Consider the following 19,075-nt stretch of genomic DNA (forward strand, 5'->3'; position numbering starts at 1 on the left):
GCACTCGGCTGGCTACCGATGACGAGCAGTTGCTGGGATGCTCGAACCGGGCTTTTGGAGTGTGGCCGCAGAACTTGCTTCATTCATTTCTTTCCCTCTTACTTCCTCTGGCCAATCTCTTCATTCCTGATTTGTCTTTATATCAAAGAGAGAAACAGTCTTGCTTTTTATATTTTTGTTCTTGATCCTCCACGATTTCGTGATACAGCGAATCTTCATGGATTATCTCCTTTTGACCAAGATTATCTCCCCCTCCCTACCCCCACCCCCCCGGCGCCTTCTCCTTTTTATTTTTTATTTTTAATTTCACATGTTCAATATGGGCTCTAGTCATTCATCTTTAAGGCCTAATTGCCTTGAATTTCAGCTACCTGAGCGATAATGGGCTTGACCAAATCTCCTCCCCCATGTCAATTGAGTTCAAAACTACTCGCTTGAGCCCTGACGCCATTGGTCCAATGCAAATGCAACTATTGGCCTAATGCAAATGCCCCCATTATCTAAATGCAATTTACTTATTACTTTTGTTTAGGAGTCGGGGTCGATCCCTATTTTTCTATGTAATAAATTACTAAATAGAACGTCAAATTTAGATATCAGCAATAAATGTTAATTTAACATAATTTTCATTTAAATAATACTTATCATATGTATAACTACTAATTATACTTTTTTTTTTTTAATTTATTATTCCATAGTACGTTTCACTCACAAACTAGATATATAAACTAAATACAACTAAATAATATAAGTAGAAGAAACACATTTTAATATACTTACATGTAAAAAAGTGTGAGGAGTATATAATACATTATTCATCATGTACATTATTAAAAGACATTATAAAAAGGAGCATATGACAAGGAAAAGCTTGATTCAAAAGCCCTGGGGAAGGGCCCACTTTTCTATCGTAGCGATGGTTAATAACCCCAGTTCTGGGCGAATGGAACACTAAGGTTTAAAAGAAGTACTTCAATTGTTGTGAACTCTAGCCCCACATATTTTAGAACCAAGATGAATTCATATACATAAATTTATCACTTACAAATCAAGCTATTAATTAAAAATAAAAAAATAATTTCCAGACAACTTATTCTTCTAATTGATATTGAAATTAGCTTTAAGAAATCTCGATGAGTGCACGCAAAAAAGAATGAAAATGCACATCTTTATATGAACTTTGCTAGCATAATAGGCTTTAGACTACTTTCAAAACAATAACTTATTGTGAGTTACAAATTCTTATAACATTAAACCCCAAAACAATTTATAATTATTTATTATTTAGTTTTTTGTGATCCAAATTCTCCAAAAAATTAAAGACTGTCACTCGATCGTATCTTCTTTTATATGGAAGAGTTTTGCAGTCTTTTGGCATTAAAATTTACCCTCATTTAAACTAAAGGTATGTTTTTGGCCTCCATAATTATATACAGAAAAAAAAAGTCAAAATTATATATAGGCATAATCACTTTTCCGATTACAAAAGACAAAAAGCTTTGTGCTTTCAAGACATGAAAAGTTGACATGAAAATAGTATATTGACATGAAAAGTTGTCTATTTTTGCTTTCAAAATTAAATAAACACTATTGACATGTAAACTTAACCAAACGGCCTCTAAGTTTTTAGAAACCTATTTTAACTTACTAGTACATCATCAAGAGCTAACCATAGGAAGCTAATTGAAGTCCAGTAGCATCCCACACAGAACCACCTAACCAAACAAGAACACGCTGATAAATATCTTTTCCTCACATAATCCCTCACGAGCCAAAAAGAAAGAAAAAGAGAAAAAACAGTAAAATGACGCTAATTAATCATTGTCGTCGCCGTCGGTAGCGATCCGGTCCATGAACTCGGCCATCACCTCCGCAGACTCCCTCAACCGCTTGATGCTCCTGTTCAGCTTCTCACGCTTCTCCGCCACCTCCGGCATTTCCTCCATCATCCTCTTGATGCTGCGCCCCATCCGCTCACCCCGAATCTCCTTCTCCATCTCCTTGTTCACCAGGTTCTGCACGCTGAAATGCAGATGCAGTGCCACCAAGTCCACAAACCTCCTCAGCACAATCTTCCAGTATGCGGTCATCCTCATCTTCAGATCGAACGCCTGCCGAATCAGCTGCTGGTTGCGACTCCACAGATGGCTCACGCTGACATTCCCCATCCCCTGGAGGTCAATGCTGTACGATATTAAATACTTGTTCACGAACGTGTCCTGCTGGGTCATCAACTTGTTCCGTTCCAACAGGTACTCAGGGTTGCAAGTGTAGTCAGTGAGCTTCTCCATTTCAACAATCTTCGCCATCCTATTCGCCATCTTCCCCTTCATCTTGTTGATCAGATTGGACGTTGCTCGTCTCGTCGACGACTGCAGCTGAGGGTAATTCTCTGAGTGTTGCATTAACACCCGAATCACAGCTCCCTCAATGCAGTCCGAAACTCGAACCACAAAACCCGGCAGCTGGCTGGATATCCCCTTCAGTTTCCGCTGCAAAAGGATGAGAAAGGCGGTGGAAGGGAGGACGTCCGGGAGGTTAATCCCTCTAACCTCTTCCAAGACCTCTATTTCCTCCAACAAGAAGCTACCCGTCAAGTTGCTCCCGGTGCTTTTTTGGAGCTCATCGTAGTATTGATTCAGCATCTCCACCAGCCTGGCAGTGCAGTGCATGTCCTTCTCGTCACGGTACTCGTCTATCTCGCCTCTCAGCAAGACTTTCCTCAGCGACTCCTTCGCCAACCCTAAGATCTCCATGAAGGCCATCATGGCGTCCTCGACCGAGGACAGATTCTCAGGCATCCTCTTAAGTTCGGCGACGTTTGCTTCCAGCTTGTCGTTGATCTTCATGACGATCTGGGGCAAATACTTGGCAATGATGGTGGCTTGAATCTGCGTCAGCTTGTGTGCCAAGGCAAGCACACCAACGTTGGACTTGTCAATCTTACACAGCAGAGGGTGCGTGTCGAACAGCTTCGCCTCTTCCAGCGTCGCTTCTTCATAGGTCTCGTCACCAATCCTGCTCCTCACACACACATAACCAAGCCCTATATTGATATCATAAGCCGTCACCTTCTCCAGCAAGCTGTCCGGAGCTTCATCAGCCTTTGTGACGACGGCCAGAGTCCTCTCGCCGCTCTTGTCCACCATCTGAAACGCAAAATAAAATTATTTTATAGACTCGTTTCCTAGAGTAAAATACATTAATTGAGTATTCAATTGGTATGGGAGCCTGGCGTGTCTAGAGTATACTTACTTGCGACATCCTTATGGACTCGCAAGTGGAGAAGTCAACGGTAGCGGACAAGACATTGAGAATAATACTCTCCTCAGGCCTTATGTACTCCATGATCATCTCCGAGATCTGCTCGTAGATGTTCTCAGGCTGGCCCTGCACGGGCACTTTCGTGATTTCAGGCAAGTCGACCATGGTCAAGTCTGGGACGCCGTATTTCTTGATGACCAGAGTCAGCGGCGTGTTCGATACACCCTTCCCATTACATGCGATCTCGTCGGTGGCATTATTAATGGCCTTGGCAACGTCGTCCTCATTGGTGGGAACGAATTTGCCGTTGAAATCCAGGTAGAGCTCAGGGCGATCGGCTTGAGGGTTGTCTTGGAGTCGCACGATGAGAGGAACGCGCGTGCAGATACCCTGCTCCTGCGGCAGTTTGATGCCAGCGAGGGACTCGAGGACACTTGACTTGCCTGAGGATTGGTCGCCGATGACGACGATGGTGGGGAGATGGATGCCCTCGTTCATGACCATGAGGTTTCGCAGCCTATCGATTACATCGAGCTGGGGACGGATCCGGTCGTTGCTCATTGTTTGCAGCCCCTCGATTTTTTTTTTTTTTCGCTTTGGATGAGTATGATCGGTGAAATCAAAGATGTGCAGTGATGATTTCGTTCCATGGAGTAGTGAATTTACGGATTCATTAGCGTCGGACAATGAGATGACTTCCTGGATGGGTTTGGTATTGCTGATGGGACAAAAGTTAGGAACTTTAATGGGGACAAAATTCTATCATACCAAAGTCACATCATTGTGTAAACTTAGACTTTAAGGGAGGAACCTTAATTACAGTTGCCAAATAACCTCGCAATCCTCAAGAAGCTGAAACCGCGGCTTTTGGGTCGGGAGCTTCTAGCTTTAATATGAGTTTTGAGGCATGGCCATTCCCTGTTCATTGTTTGCATCGAGAGCCTCCTTTTTTTTTTTTTCGTCTCAAGATAGAGCCTCTTGCTTCTTTAATGGAGGTGATTACAATTAGGGCTAGGTGATAAGTAGTATTCATGGTGGCCGAGTATAGGGCTCTAGTGTCAACGGTGGCTGAGTCTGGTGGTGGCAATGGCTGTGGCAGCGCCGATTTTGGCGGCACAGGCGTGGAGTTGGTGGTGGTGGGGTGGTGTTCAATTCCAGCATTAGCAGTAGGGGTGGCCACTAGGCTAATACAAAGCATGATTGGCCAAGGCCCAATAATTTTTAAAAAAAATTAAATTGCCATTTTATTAGAAAAAGATTAAAATGGTGTTATTGAATTATTAAAAATAATGCTAAAAAATATTAAAAATAATTGAAAAATTAATGAAAAAAATAAACCTCAAATAATGGAGGTGGAGAAAATCTACGTGAAGAAAAACATGAGGTCAAGAAAGAATGTGAAGAAATGATTTTTCTTGAAATGGTTCGGACGTGTGTGTATCTATATAATATGAATTGAGGGTGGACAAAAGGTAAAGAATTGTTAATTGCATGGAAATAACATTGACCAAGACATCTTTTATCCCTTGATGATGGAGTTGTGCGTGCAATCAGTGCCCGCCCATTTCCACACCACCTCTCTTCCTATTCTCATTCTGTTTCTAATTCTCTCCCCGACCTTTTCCCAGTCCTCCCAGCATAGGCTTAAGGGCCAGCTCGACTCAAATTTCTATACTCTATTTACTACAAAATTCGTCGTCGACAAAAAAATGATTAGGACTGGTCTCTCACCAGTCGCCTGTTTTCGTCGTCGACAAAATGATTTTATGCTCAGTATTATTCATCACACTGAAGACTATTCAATTCAATTTTCCTTGATCTTTTTGATCCATTGATTTGTTATTTGTCAGGTAAAATCGATCACCTATCATAAGAAAATTAAAAAGAAAGCACATTAAGGTGCATTCATTTTGCGGAAAATATATTTAGAAAATATTTTCTTAAGATTAATCACTTACATCACTTATATAGATGGATGGACAAAAAATGTTCTCATCATTTATGAATATTAAAAAATGTTCTCCATTTGTTGTCCTTTCTTGCTTGTGCCACCCTACCTTGCCATTTTCCAAATTCACCCTAGTTGTGGAATGGCATTTCGGTCATTTTACTAAGATTGCGCAATATTCACGCACTATTCATGTACTTGAAAGCAATCGGTGTAAAGATTTAGCAATGATAGACCTAATTGGGTAGGAGAGCCCATAGACCTCATGGGCCGCCTTCAACTTCCCGAGTTTCCACGTCCTGTCGATGAGAAATTGAATTTCCACCCCAAAGTGGCCTTTTCGATACTGTCGTGGTTTATCGATCCTCATGATTATTTTGTGTGACGATTGATTGCTGATACAATTCCATTCTAAAAATTGAGGTTGGAATGAGGATGTCACAACAAAAACGATCTTCATTATTGCCGACATGACTATTCAAATAAGTGGCCCAGTAAATGTGCATCGATTGGGTTGGACTGTCATGTGAGCTAAAAAGATCAAATTATTTCTAAAAATAGGAGAATGACTAATTTGACAAAAAGAAAAATTGATGTAGAAATTGAACATTGACTAAGATACCGTTTAGATACAATTTTTTGTTTTTGTTTTTGTTCTTGTTCATAAACAATGTAATCATTTCACTTCTTTTAGTTTATTTAAATGTTTCTTAATTAAAAAAGCAACGCTTGGTTATGCTTGATAATAAATGCTAATTTTACATAATTTTCATTTTAATAATATATATCATGTTTAACTACTAATAATACTTTTTATTAATTATTTATTATTCCATATACGTTTTGCTCATAAACTATATATTTAAACTAAATACAAACTAATTAAAATAAACAAAGGAAACACATTTCAACCTTAATACTTACATATAAAGAAGTGTGGGGAATCTATGATAAAACGGAGCACGTGGCAAGGAAAAGTTTGATTCGGAGGCTCTGGGGAAGGGCCCACTTTTCTATTGCGGTGATGTTTAATCAGCCAAGTTCTGGGTGAATGGAAGACTAAGGTTTAAAGGAAGGACTACAATTGTTGTGAGCATCAGCCCTACGGATATTAGAACTAAGATAAATTCATATGCATAAATTTATCACTTACAAAAATGAGCTATAAATTAAAAAGTAAAAGGAACTTCAAGACAACTTATTTTTCTAATTAATGTTGAAAATAGCTTTAAGAAATCTCTATGAGCGCATGTGGAGAAGAACGAAAATGCATATTTTATATAGAAGAGATTTGCAGTCTTTTGATGTCAAAATTTGCCCTTAGTTCATCCCAAAGTATGTTGTTGGTCTCTAAAAGTATGTACAGATGGAATCACTTTTCCAATTATAAAAAACAAGAAATATGTGCTTTCAAGATAATAGATTATGTTGGCTTTTGTTTCATTTGAAATAATCGATTCTATCTGTAGTCATCCAAATTCCAAACAATGTTTAAACGTGAAATATTGTTTATTTTTGCTTTAAAAAATAAATAAAGACCGTTAATATAAAAACTTAACCAAACGGCCTCTAAGGTTTTAAAAACCAATTTTAACTAGCACATCACCAAGAACTAATCATAGGAGGCTAATTGAAGTCTCAGTAGAATCCCACACAAAATCCACCTAACCAAACAAGAACACGCTGATAAATTTCTTTGCCTCTCATAATACCTCGCAAGCTGAAAAGAAAGAAAGAAAAACAGAACAACATCGCTAATTAGCCATTAATCGCCATCGGTAGCGATCCGGTTCATGAACTGGGCCACCACCTCCGCAGACTCCCTCAACAGCTTGATATTCCTGTTCAGCTTCTCGCGCTTCTCCGCCATCTCCGGCTTTTCCTCCATCATCCTCTTGATGCCGGGCCCACTCAGCTCACGCCTAATCTCCTTCTCCATCTCCTTGTTCACCAAGTTGTGCACACTGAACCGCAGATGCAGGGCCACCGTATCGACAAACCTCCTCAGCGCAATCTTCCAGTATGGGGTCATCCTCATCTTCAGATGGAACGCCTGCCGAACCAGCTGGTGGTTGTGATTACGCAGATGGACTGGATTCACAGTGCCTAACCCCTCGATGTGAATGTTGCTCAAGCTTTTGTAGTAATTAAAGAAATGGTCCTGCTGGGCCATCAACTTGTTCCGCTCCAACAGGTACTCAGGGTTGCAAGTGTAGTCAGTGAGCTTCTCCATTTCAACAATCTTCATCAACCTATTCATCGTCTTCCCCTTCATCTTCTTGATAAGACTGGACGTCACTCGTCTCGCCCACGACTGCAGCTGAGGATAATTCTGTGAGTGTCGCATCAATGACTGAATCACAACTCCCTCAATGTAGTCCCAAACGCGAACCACGAGACTCGGCAGCTTGCTTGATATCTCCTTCATCTTCTGCTGCAAACAAAAAGAAAAGGCGGTGTGAGGGAGGACGTCCGGGAGGCCGATCCCTTTGGCCTCTTCCAAGACCTCTATTTCCTCCAACAAGAAGTTAGTCGTCAGGGTGTTCTCGGTGTAGTTTCGGAGCTCATTGTAGTATTGGTTCAGCATCTCCACCAGCCTGGCAGGGCAGTGCATGCCCTTCTCGTCCGGGTACTCGTCTAACTCGCCTCTCAGCAAGACTTTCCTCAGCGACTCCTTCGCCAACCCCATGATCTCCATGAAGGCCATCATCGCATCCTCGATGGAGGACAGATTCTTGGGCATGCTCTTAAGCTCCGCGACGTTTGCGTCCAGCTTGTCATTGATCTTCATGACGATCTCAGGCAAATACTTGGCAATGATGGTGGCTTGAATCTGCGTTAGATTTTGTGCCAAGACAGGCACACCGACAATGGACTTGTCGATCTTGCACAGCAGAGGGTGTGTGTCAAACAGCTTCGCCTCTTCCAGCCTCGCTTCTTCGTAGGTCTCGGCACCAATCCTGCTCCTCACACACACATAGCCAAGCCCTACATTAACATCATCAGCCGTCACCTTCTCAAGCAATCCCTCTGGAGCTTTATCAGCCTTTGTGACGACCGCCAGCGTCCTCCTGCCGGTCTTATCCACCATCTGCAGCACAAAAACGAATAATCGTATAGACTCATTTCCTTGAGTTAAAATAAATTATTCGAGTATTCAATTGATGTGGGAGCCAAGCGAGTCTAGAGTATAATTACTTGCGACATCCGTATGGACTCGCAAGTGGAGAAGTCAACCGTCGCGGACAAGACATTGAGGATGATGCTCTCCTCAGGCCTTATGTACTCCATGATCATCTCCGAGATCTGCTCGTAGATGTTCTCAGGCTGGCCGTGCACGGGGACTCTCGTGATTCCAGGCAAGTCGATCATGGTCAAGTCTGGGATGCCGTATTTCTTGATGACCAGAGTCAGCGGCGCGTTCAAGACATCCTTCCCATGATCCGCAATCTCGTCAGTGGCATCATTTATGGCCTTGGCGATGTTCTCCTCCTCGGTTGGGATGACTTTGCCATTGAAGTCGAGGTAGAGCTCAGGGCGATCGGCTTGAGGGCTGTCCTGGAGTTGAATGATGAGAGGGACGCGCGTGCAAATGCCCTGCCCCCGCGGCAAGTTGATGCCGACGAGGGACTCGAGGACGCTCGACTTGCCTGAGGACTGGTCGCCAATGACGACAATGGTGGGGAGATGGATGCCCTCCTCCATGACCATGAGGTTTCGCAGCCTGTCGATTGCATCAAGCAGGGGGCGCATCCGGTCGTTGTAGGAGGCAACGAGTGGCGGCACGTGGGAAACCAACGGGGGTTTGGGTTTGGGTTCGGGTTCACTGCAGAAAAGAGCCTGGTCGTCACCCATTGTTGGCAGCCTCTCGAAATTTTCTTTTGCTTTGGATGAGTTTGATAGGTGAAATCAAAGAGGTGAAGTGACGATTTCGTTCTTATTGAGTAGTGAAGCTACGGATTCATTACGGAGAGACGAGACTTGTAACATGCGTTGGACAAATGAGACGACTTAATGGAGGAGGTTCGATTTGTGGATGACAAAAGTTATGAACTTAATGTGGAAGCAAAGTACCAATGGACAAAATTCTGTCGTACCAAAGTCACGTCATTGGGTAAACTTAGACCTTAAGGGTAGGAACTTTAAGTACAGTTTGCCAAAAAACCTCGTTATGCTCCGGCTTTTCAACCTTAGAGAACATAAACCTTAAGAAACTGAAACAATGACTTTTGGGTCTGGAGTTTTTGGCTTGAATTTGTGTTTCGACGCATGGCCATTCCCTTTTCATTGTTTGCATGAAGGGCCTCCTTTTTTTTTTTTTTTTTTTTTGGCTCGAGATTGTGCTTCTTCCTTCTTTAACGGAGGTGATTAGAATTGGGGCGTGGTGGTTAATGGTATTCATGGTGGCCAAGTATAAGGCTCTAGTGGCGGCGATGGCCACTGAGTCTAGTGGTGGCAATGGCCACGGCAACGCCGAGTTTGGTGGCGGCAGCACGGAGTTGACCGTGGTGGTGGGGCGGTGTTCCCTTTCAGTATCGGCAGTAGGGATGGCCACCAGGCTATATGCAAAGCATGATTGGCCAAGGCCCAACATTATTTAAAAATTAAATTACCTCTTCACTAGAAAAATTTGAATTATTAAAAATAATACAAACATTAATTTAAAAAAGAAACCTCAAATAATGGAGGAGGTCAAGAAAATCTACATGAAAAAACATGAGGTCAAGAAAGAATATGTGAAGAAATAATTTTTCTTGAAATAGTCTGGAAGTGTGTGTAATATATATATAATTTGAGGGTTGACAAAAGGAGAAGAATTTTTAATTGAGTTGTTTGAAAAGATTTTTAAAAAAAATCGAAAGGAAAGAACATTGACCAGACAATTTTTTACCCCTCGATGGAGTTGTGTGAAGTCAACGGCTCAAAGGTTGGAGTAGAAGCTGCTATTGTCCGCCCATTTCCACACTACCTCCCTCCCTATTTCGTTTTAAAAGTTTTAACTCAATACAGAATAGAGTTTTTGAAAAATTTAACAAAACTCGTGGTCAACAAAATGATTTTATCTACAATATTATGCAATTCATTGCTTTGAAGACTACGTTCAACTTCCTCAATCTTTTTGGTTCTATTAGCAATATTAGGATATTTAGTTGATTCCGTATATCTCTTAGAATTATGTATATATCTTTTTTGATAAGGCATTTTTTTAATTGATTGCATTTGATATTATATTTATCTTGTTACCTTAGATAACATCTCATATAGCTTATTAATAGGCTCATTAATCCATCATTGCTATATATTGAATTATATAGAAATTCCTCAAATTTGTCTTTGATATTATTATTCTCAACTCGTGCATTGATTTTTTTATTAGGTAAAATTGGTTGCCAATTAAAAGAAAAAATCACATTAAAAATGCATTTTTTTTTTTGCAAAAACTAAATAATTTCAAGAATTTTTTTCTAAAATTAATTACTTATATTACTTATAAAGATGAATTAACGAAAAATATTTTTATCGTCCACGAAAAGATTTAGAAAGAAACTATTGTCAACAATGAAATATTTTTCACAAACTAATTATTTCAAAAGATATAATCAATTATTTTTATTAAATATTTTGCAAATTATTTTTCTTTTTAACGAAATGAAGGGTGGCTAAATTGATGATATGGACGGGTTCTTTGCTCTGCCTGGGGACTGGGACTTGGGCGACCGTACATTTTCTCTCAGCCACCGGGAGACCGTACAATGGGACCTTTCAAAAGCAGGGAGTTTCCACTTTTTAACTTTGGCTTTCATTTTCTTTTTTGGTCATATCTTTGGCTTTCATTAATGCGCCTTTCCTCGGACGCTTTATATTCTTTTTATATACAATTTTTTTACGCTTTGGCACTTTCGGCTCTCGAAAAAAATAGATAAAACAATTTCGTTTGAAAGTTCTAACTCGATATAGAATCGAGTTTTGAAAAATTTAAGAAAACGAGAAATAATTAGAACCGATGAGGATTTGGGTCGCCGACTTGATTTAGAATTGTCACGATATTTTATCGGAACTAAATCAACGGTGAAAAACCTTTTAATATGCCTAAAAAGATGCTTCACCATAATTGAATCGATGATGAAATACGTATTGAATATATTAATCGATAAGTAAATTGACAAAGGATGTGAAGAGTCCATTTTTAATTTTTAGATCAGAAAGTAAATGATAATGAATTTAAAGGTGCCAAAACTAGGAATAATCGTGGCCAATTATTTAAATTATGGAAAAGTAAAGATAAAGATAAATTTGCAAAGATAGTTGAGTTATGTGATTGATTGAGAATCATTTACAAAGAGTACACTTTAGCTATTTATGGCCCACAATCGACGTTTGTAATCTATTATTGAATTGGAAAGATAACTTCCTAATCCTATCTATTGTCAGTAGAAGTTACAACGACACTTATTTTAGAAGTTACAAAATCCTAAATTAGTTGCAATAAACAGTACCATCCCACATTTACCTATTATCTGGCAACAATTATCTAAAAGAAGTTGCATATTTGAAAATATTGCTACTCAGCATTTACATCTTGATGTGATGACTTCATCCCTAGTGAGGGTTCTCATCATTAACGGATAGTTGCTATCAATAACTTCATTGGCGAGTTGTTGATACTATTCAAGTTGTCGATTTGTCAATTGTTCTTTTCATGGATGAATTCTGTTGTTCACGAAACTTTGTTATTACCAACTAAGTCTATCATTTATCAATTATAACCAAAAGTTGGTCATTTCTTGGCATCAACATATGCCCCTTTTGAAAGAATAGAATGATTTATCAATCATTTCATTAATTTATATTAGATAATTAAGGGTCACGTATGCCCCTTTATCATTGAGAAATTTGATAGTTCCTTATTGAATTGCCTCTCGAATTATATTCTTAAAAACAACACATTATTATGTTATGGCTCTATGAATGGTGCCATTTGCAATATTTTTTGTTTACTAAATCTTTTTTACTCACGATAATTTGGCCTTTCTTTAAGTTTCCCAGACTATGTTTGAAGAGTAAATTGAAGATTTTGTCAAATTTGTGAATATCGAACGAGTAAATGTGTTTTTAGCTTGGCCATTTGTTTTTCTTTTATTTTGGCAAGCTTTAAGGATCGATAACGTAAGGCTTGTCGAGTATTATATTTGCCACATTCATTTCAATGTTTTTATTTAGGACAGATTTATATTCTGACTCATAATTTTCCATTAAAGCCACGTTTTTGCAAAGTTTTTGGGTGACCCTTTATGTTTGTCTTTATGAAGTTGTTCATACTCAGATACTCTGCTTGCCAATAGAAATAAATCGGCAAAATCTTAGCCTTCAATTTTTCTCATGGATTAATTTCAATCCATCAAAAGCCAAATTAATGAAATCTTTTTTTTTTTTTTTTTTTTTAGTGAAGTAAGACATTTGTTCTTAACCTTCTTCTATCGAGCAACAAATTGGTCAGCCGATTGATAGAGTTTGGCCAAATAATCAATCAATATTTCAGGTAACGTTCTACAAAACTTAGAATGAAAATTGTCCTTTTATCTCTGCCCAATTACACATTGAATTGGGTGATAAATTAGTGTGTCAGGTAAAAGCAGTTTTTACAAAAGGAAATATTCTATGTCCTAAAAGCTCATTTGTTTTTACTTCCCTTTCCTAGGCCATAAATCGAACAATGTGTATGATGGTCCATCATTCGTCTTCGCCAATAAAAGGCAAAGTCGAGCATTTTGAAATTTCTTAGAAAAAGCTTATCATTGACCCATTCGGGATGTGCTTTCCTATATACAGGTTTGATAACACCCCTGTTTTATCCCAATTGTTTTTGAAACTTTTTGTCAAATTATGCTAAGTTGAATTATAGATTTGATTGCCCATCTTGGCCCCTATGCGGTGATGTTGGTCTTATCGGCCTAACTAGAATAGTCACATTAAGTGTTACCAATGCAGTCACTACCTTATAATTACAACATTTGGCAATTGATAAGCTTGTCAACCAATCTAATTTGCCAAATTATTGTTATCAACTCGACTATTTCAAATTAACCTCAAAAAGTGGAAAGAGATCCGGAATGTACCTTGTTACCACTAGATTTGCTTATAGTGGTTGCTTGAATGATCGTGGCTTCAACAAGGCATCATGCGCAACATTAATGATAATTAGCTTGATCACATATGATATGTGACTCATAATGTAATTAGCCATATCATTTTGCTATTCTTAGAGCAATCTTTTCCTAGTTGAAATCATGTTGGATTGGGAGCAACATCCCTTAACCACACTTCATTGTGACGTCTTGGAAGATCAACTTCTTCGTGACAATTTCCATCCACCCCTATCCCAGCGATTTGAAAATTCCTACACTACCAGTTCGTCAATATGGATTACTGTTGCTAGCAGCATTGTCGGATTCTTGTTGGTTTATGGTTCTTGTCACTGTAGTCTTCTCGAATAAAAAAAATGTCCTTTGGTGATTTTTGAAATTGAGTCAACGAAGAAATACATTTCAAGTATATATGGATCGATAAGTGAGTCAACAAAGGTTATGAATGGTCCTTTGGTGATTTTTGATAGGTAAGTAAATAACAAGAAATTTAAGGGTATGAATACTGAAGGCAATTGCCGCTAGCCATCAAAATTGCAAAAAATTAAAGATAAAGATAAATTTGTAAAAAAACAGGTTGATAATCATAGTTCTATTGAATGTAAAAAGATAGCTTCATAATCATATATGTGGTGGTTACAAGAAGTTACAACAACTTTGATCCACAAGAAGTTACAAAATATAGAAATAGTGGCAATGAATAAACACTCAGCAGTTGCCTATTATCTAATAACACTTATCTAAAAAAAGTTACATGTCTAATAATATCACCACTTGGTAGTAACATCTCAATGTCAATGACTTCATTTGCAACGAGGATTCTCATCGATAACTGATGTTTGTTATTGATAAGTTCTTTGGCGAGTTGTCGATGCTCTTCGAGTCATCGACTATTCTTTTCATTGATGACTTTTTTTGTTCACCAAACTCTACTATTATCAATTAAGTCTGGCGTCAATTGTAACTAAAAGTTGATCATTTTATGGTGTCAACACATGGTATTTAGTCCTCCAATTGGTGGGTTATATAAAGATATAGGCATTACTCTCATCTATGCTTTTCTAAGGAAAAAAATGGTGGGTGATATCTATATTTCTAACTCACTAATCAAGGGATTACTATCCAATCAAAGATAGAACAAGACACAGCCTGTTCCAAAATGCCCTTGTACTTTAAAATATCGTAAACAGTGGTCCTCATATTTTATTTTATTTTAATCTTTTCTCTCCAGTATTTTGCTTTCGACACAACTTTTTTTAGTAAATGATAACTTATGGCACTAATAATCATTCTATAACATTGTTGGCATAAACGAAAGTATGTGACGAGAGAAGAAAGAAATGGCCGCCACACCACTTGCGCAGCAGCTTCGGCAAATCCTTGTCAAGGTCTCAAGCGAGAGCTCTTGGGCCGCATTGGCGGCCACGCTAGAGCCACAGCCATCGCGAGAAAGAGCCCTCATTCATTGCTGGTGCCACTGCTTGCCAACAATGGTCAGTTGGCTCTCATGGACCCTCCTTGTCAAGGTCTTAAGCGAGAGCTCTTGGGCCGCATTGGCGGCCACGCTAGAGATTAGCCCTCATCGTGAGCAAGAGCCCTCATTCATTGCTGGTGCCACTGCTTGCCAACAATGGTCAGTTGGCTCTCATGGACCCTCCTTGTCAAGGTCTCAAGCGAGAGCTCTTGGGCCGCATTGGCGGCCACGCTGGAGCCACAGCCCTCATCGCGAGCAAGAGCCTCATTCATTGCTGGTGTCACTGCTTGCCAACAATGGTCAGTTGGCTCTCATGAGAGTCCATTGACCATGGCTCGGTGGTGGCATGTGTTTGTGCCACTACCGAGCGCAAGGGCTCTTGCCCTCACCCAGATCTAAATGAGGGTAAACAAGCCCTCATAGGCCCACCCATGATGAGGGCCACCTGCCCTCGCGACGCTAGTGGGGTGATGATCCCGTACTAAATTCTCAATCCGATTATATAAATCGCTAACCTGTTGATAAAATGTGTATTACTTGGGTTGGATTGTCATGTGAGCTAACGGGATCAAATTATTTCTAGTCAGATAGGATAAGGACTGATTTGACAAAAATATATTAATGTACAAATTGAAAATTTGATTAAGGTGCTGTTTGGACATGTTTATTTTTGTTTTTATTTGTAAACAATACAATCATTTAACTTGTTTTAGTTTATTTAAAAGTTTCTTAATTAAAATCGGCATTTAGTTACGCTTGATAATAAAGATTTATTTAATATAATTTTCATTAAAATAATATTTATCATGCCCAACTGCTAATTATATTTTATTTATAATTCCATGATACTTTTCTCTCATAAGCTAGACATTTAAACTAAATATCAACTAATCAAAATAAACAAATGAAACTTGTTTCAATATCAATACTTAAATATTAAAAAAGTGTGAGGAATATATACATGTACATATCTAGGACATGATAAAAAGGAGCAAATTAAATGAAGTACTACAATTGTTGTAAATTTTAGCACTCACATATTAGAACCTAGATGAATTCATTTCCTTTGGTAATACACTTATCACTTAGAAGACAAGTTTTAAATTAGAAATAAAAGGAATTTCGAGGCAACTTATCCTTCTAATTGATTTTGAAAATAGTTTAAAAAGTCTCGATCAATACATGTGAAGAAGAATGAAAATACATATATTTATATAGAAGACTGGTGTCAAAATTTGCCCTCAATTAATCTAAAATTACATTTTTGGTCTCCAAATAATATAGAGAGAGAATCGCTTTTCCAATTTTAAGAGACGAAAATTGTGTTTTCAAGATAGTGTTGGCTTTTGTTTCTTTTGAAGTAACCAATTCTATTTGTAACCATCCAAAGTGTTTTAACGTGAATAACCGTTTACTTTTGCTTTACAAAACAAATAAGAACTGTTTATATATGAACTTAACCATACGGCATCTAAGATTTCAAAAGCCAATTTTGACGTTGCCCCTAAAACTCAGGTTTCTTTCTGATTGATCCTGGCCCATCCAAACCCACTTGCAGAAAGACAAACCACCAGTAAAAACAACATTCTGAAACCGACTGGTAGATCAACAAACATGGCCATCTGAACTAGGACATCATCAAGAACTATTCATAGGAAGCTAATTGAAGACTTCAGTAGAATCCCACACAGAACCTCCTAACCTAACAAGAATACGCTGATATATATATCTTTTCCTCACAGAATTCCTCGCAAGCCATAAAGAAAAAGAGAAAAACAGAGCAACGACGCTAATTAGCGATTGTAATCGCCATCGGTAGCAATCCGGTTCATGAACTGGGCCACCACCTCCGCAGACTCCCTCAGCAGCTTGATGTTCCTGTTCAGCTTCTCACGCTTCTCCACCATCTCCGGCTTTTCCTCCATCAACCTCTTGATGCCAGGCCCGCTCAGCTCGCGCCTAATCTCCCTTTCCATCTCCTTGTTCACCAAGTTCTGCATGCTGAACCGCAGATGCAGCGCCACCATGTCGACAAACCTTCTCAGCGCAATCTTCCAGTATGGGATCATCCTCATCTTCAGATGGAACGCCTGCTGAATCAGCTGCCGGTTGTGATTATGCAGATGGGTCACGTTGACATCCCTGAACCCGAACCCCTCAAGGCTAATGCTGATCGAGTTTGTATAGCATCGTAAGAAAAGGCCCTCCTCTTTCATCAACTTGTCCCTCTCCAGCAGGTACTCAGGGCTGCAAGTGTAGTCAGTGAGCTTCTCCATTTCTACAATCTTCATCATCCTATTCATCATCTTCCCCTTCATCTTCTTGATCAGACTAGACACCGCTCTTCTCATCGACGACTGCAGCTGAGGATAATTCTCCGAGTGTTGCATCAACGCCTGAATCACAACTCCCTCAATGTAGTCCCAAATGCGAACCACAAGACTCGGAAGCTTGCTTGATATAGCCTTCATCTTCTGCTGCAAAAAAAAAGAAAAGGCGTCGTGAGGGAGGACGTCCGGGAGGCCGATCCCTTTGGCCTCTTCCAAGACCCCTATTTCCTCCAACAAGAAGTTAGTCGTCAGGTTGTTCTCGGTGCAGTTTCGGAGCTCATTGTAGTATTGGTTCAGCATCTCCACCAGCCTGGCAGTGCAGTGCATGTCCTTCTCGTCCAGGTACTCGTCTAACTCGCCTCTCAGAAAGACTTTCCTCAGCGATTCCTTCCCCGACCCCATGATCTCCATGAAGGCCATCATAGCATCCTCGAGCGAGGACAGATTGTTGGGCATCCTCTCAAGCTCTGCGAGGTTTGCGTCCAGCTTGTCATTGATCTTCATGACGATCTCAGGCAAATACTTGGCAATGAAGGTGGCTTGAATCTGCGTTAGCTTTTGTGCCAAGACAGGCACACCGACAATGGACTTGTCGATCTTGCACAGCAGAGGGTGTGTGTCAAACAGCTTCGCCTCTTCCTGCCTCGCTTCTTCGTAGGTCTCGGCACCAATCCTGCTCCTCACACACACATAGCCAAGCCCTACATTGACATCATCAGCCGTCACCTTCTCAAGCAATCCCTCTGGAGCTTTATCAGCCTTTGTGACGACCGCCAGAGTCCTCCTGCCGGTCTTGTCCACCATCTGCAACACAAAAACGAATAATCGTATAGACTCATTTCCTTGAGTTAAAATAAATTATTCGAGTATTCAATTGATACGGGAGCCAAGCGAGTCTAGATTATAATTACTTGTGACATCCTTATGGACTCGCAAGTGGAGAAATCAACCGTCGCGGACAAGACATTGAGGATGATGCTCTCCTCACGCCTTATGCACTCCATGATCATCTTCGAGATCTGCTCGTAGATGTCCTCAGGCTGGCCGTTCACGGGGACTCTCGTGATTCCAGGCAAGTCGATCATGGTCAAGTCCGGGATGCCGTATTTCTTGATGACCAGAATCAGCGGCGCGTTCGAGACACCCTTTCCATGACTCGCGATCTCGTCAGTGGCATCATTAATGGCCTTGGCGATGTTGTCCTCGTCAGTGGGGACGACTTTGCCATTGAAGTCGAGGTAGAGCTCAGGGCGATCGGCTTGAGGGATGTCCTGGAGTTGAATGATGAGAGGGACGCGCGTGCAAATGCCCTGCCCCCGTGGCAAGTTGATGCCGGCGAGGGACTCGAGGACGCTCGACTTGCCTGAGGACTGGTCGCCAATGACGACAATGATGGGGAGATGGATGCCCTCTTCCATGACCATGACGTTTCCCAGCCTGTGGATTGCATCAAGCAGGGGGCGGATCCGGTCGTTGTAGGAGGCGGCGAGTGGTGGCGTATGGGCAACCAACACGGGTTTGGGCTTGGGTTCGGGTTCACTGGGGACAGAAGCCCGGTCGTCACCCATCGTTTGCAGCCTCTCCAAGTTTCCTTTTAACTTTGGATCAGTTTGATCGGTGAAATAAAAGATGTGAAGTGATGATTTCGTTCTATGGAGTGTTGGAGTTATGGATTCATTATATAGAGACTAGAGACTAGACTTCCATCGCAAATTGGACCATTGAGATGACTTCATGGAGGGGGTTGGCGTTGCGGATGGGACAAATTTAGGAACATAAGGTGGACAAAATTCTATTGTCCCAAAGTCTCATGATTGTAAACTTAGACCTTAAAGTTAGGAACTTTAAGTACAGTTTGCCACATTGAGATGACTTCATGGAGGGGGTTGGCGTTGCGGATGGGACAAATTTAGGA

At 40.3% G+C, this 19,075-nt stretch overlaps 2 protein-coding genes across 5 annotated transcripts; both read right to left on the reverse strand.

Moving 5' to 3' along the window:
* Positions 1-1,642: 1,642 nt before the first annotated feature.
* Positions 1,643-9,197, reverse strand: LOC104434791 (dynamin-related protein 4C). 4 transcript variants are annotated; one of them, XM_039306244.1, is made up of 3 exons: positions 8,411-9,197; positions 7,719-8,303; positions 1,643-2,564 (listed from the first exon to the last, which is right to left on the reverse strand). In XM_039306244.1, exons 1-3 carry the CDS (start codon positions 9,065-9,067, stop codon positions 1,815-1,817), a joined length of 1,992 nt encoding a protein of 663 aa, XP_039162178.1. In that variant the 5' UTR covers positions 9,068-9,197; the 3' UTR covers positions 1,643-1,814. The 4 variants fall into 4 exon arrangements, with proteins under 4 accessions (XP_039162178.1, XP_039162176.1, XP_010045958.2 ...); XM_039306242.1 differs by having other exon boundaries at positions 1,643-2,310; positions 7,465-8,303; XM_010047656.3 differs by lacking the exons at positions 7,719-8,303; positions 8,411-9,197 and adding an exon at positions 3,256-3,879 and having other exon boundaries at positions 1,643-3,149.
* Positions 9,198-16,389: 7,192 nt separating this feature from the next.
* Positions 16,390-18,805, reverse strand: LOC120290343 (dynamin-related protein 4C-like). Its single transcript, XM_039306346.1, has 2 exons — positions 18,072-18,805; positions 16,390-17,964 (listed from the first exon to the last, which is right to left on the reverse strand). The coding sequence occupies exons 1-2, from the start codon at positions 18,726-18,728 to the stop codon at positions 16,624-16,626; spliced, it is 1,998 nt and encodes a 665-aa protein (XP_039162280.1). The 5' UTR covers positions 18,729-18,805; the 3' UTR covers positions 16,390-16,623.
* Positions 18,806-19,075: the final 270 nt, after the last annotated feature.

This window comes from Eucalyptus grandis, chromosome 2 (genome assembly GCF_016545825.1).
Source record: "Eucalyptus grandis isolate ANBG69807.140 chromosome 2, ASM1654582v1, whole genome shotgun sequence".
NCBI lineage: Eukaryota > Viridiplantae > Streptophyta > Magnoliopsida > Myrtales > Myrtaceae > Eucalyptus > Eucalyptus grandis.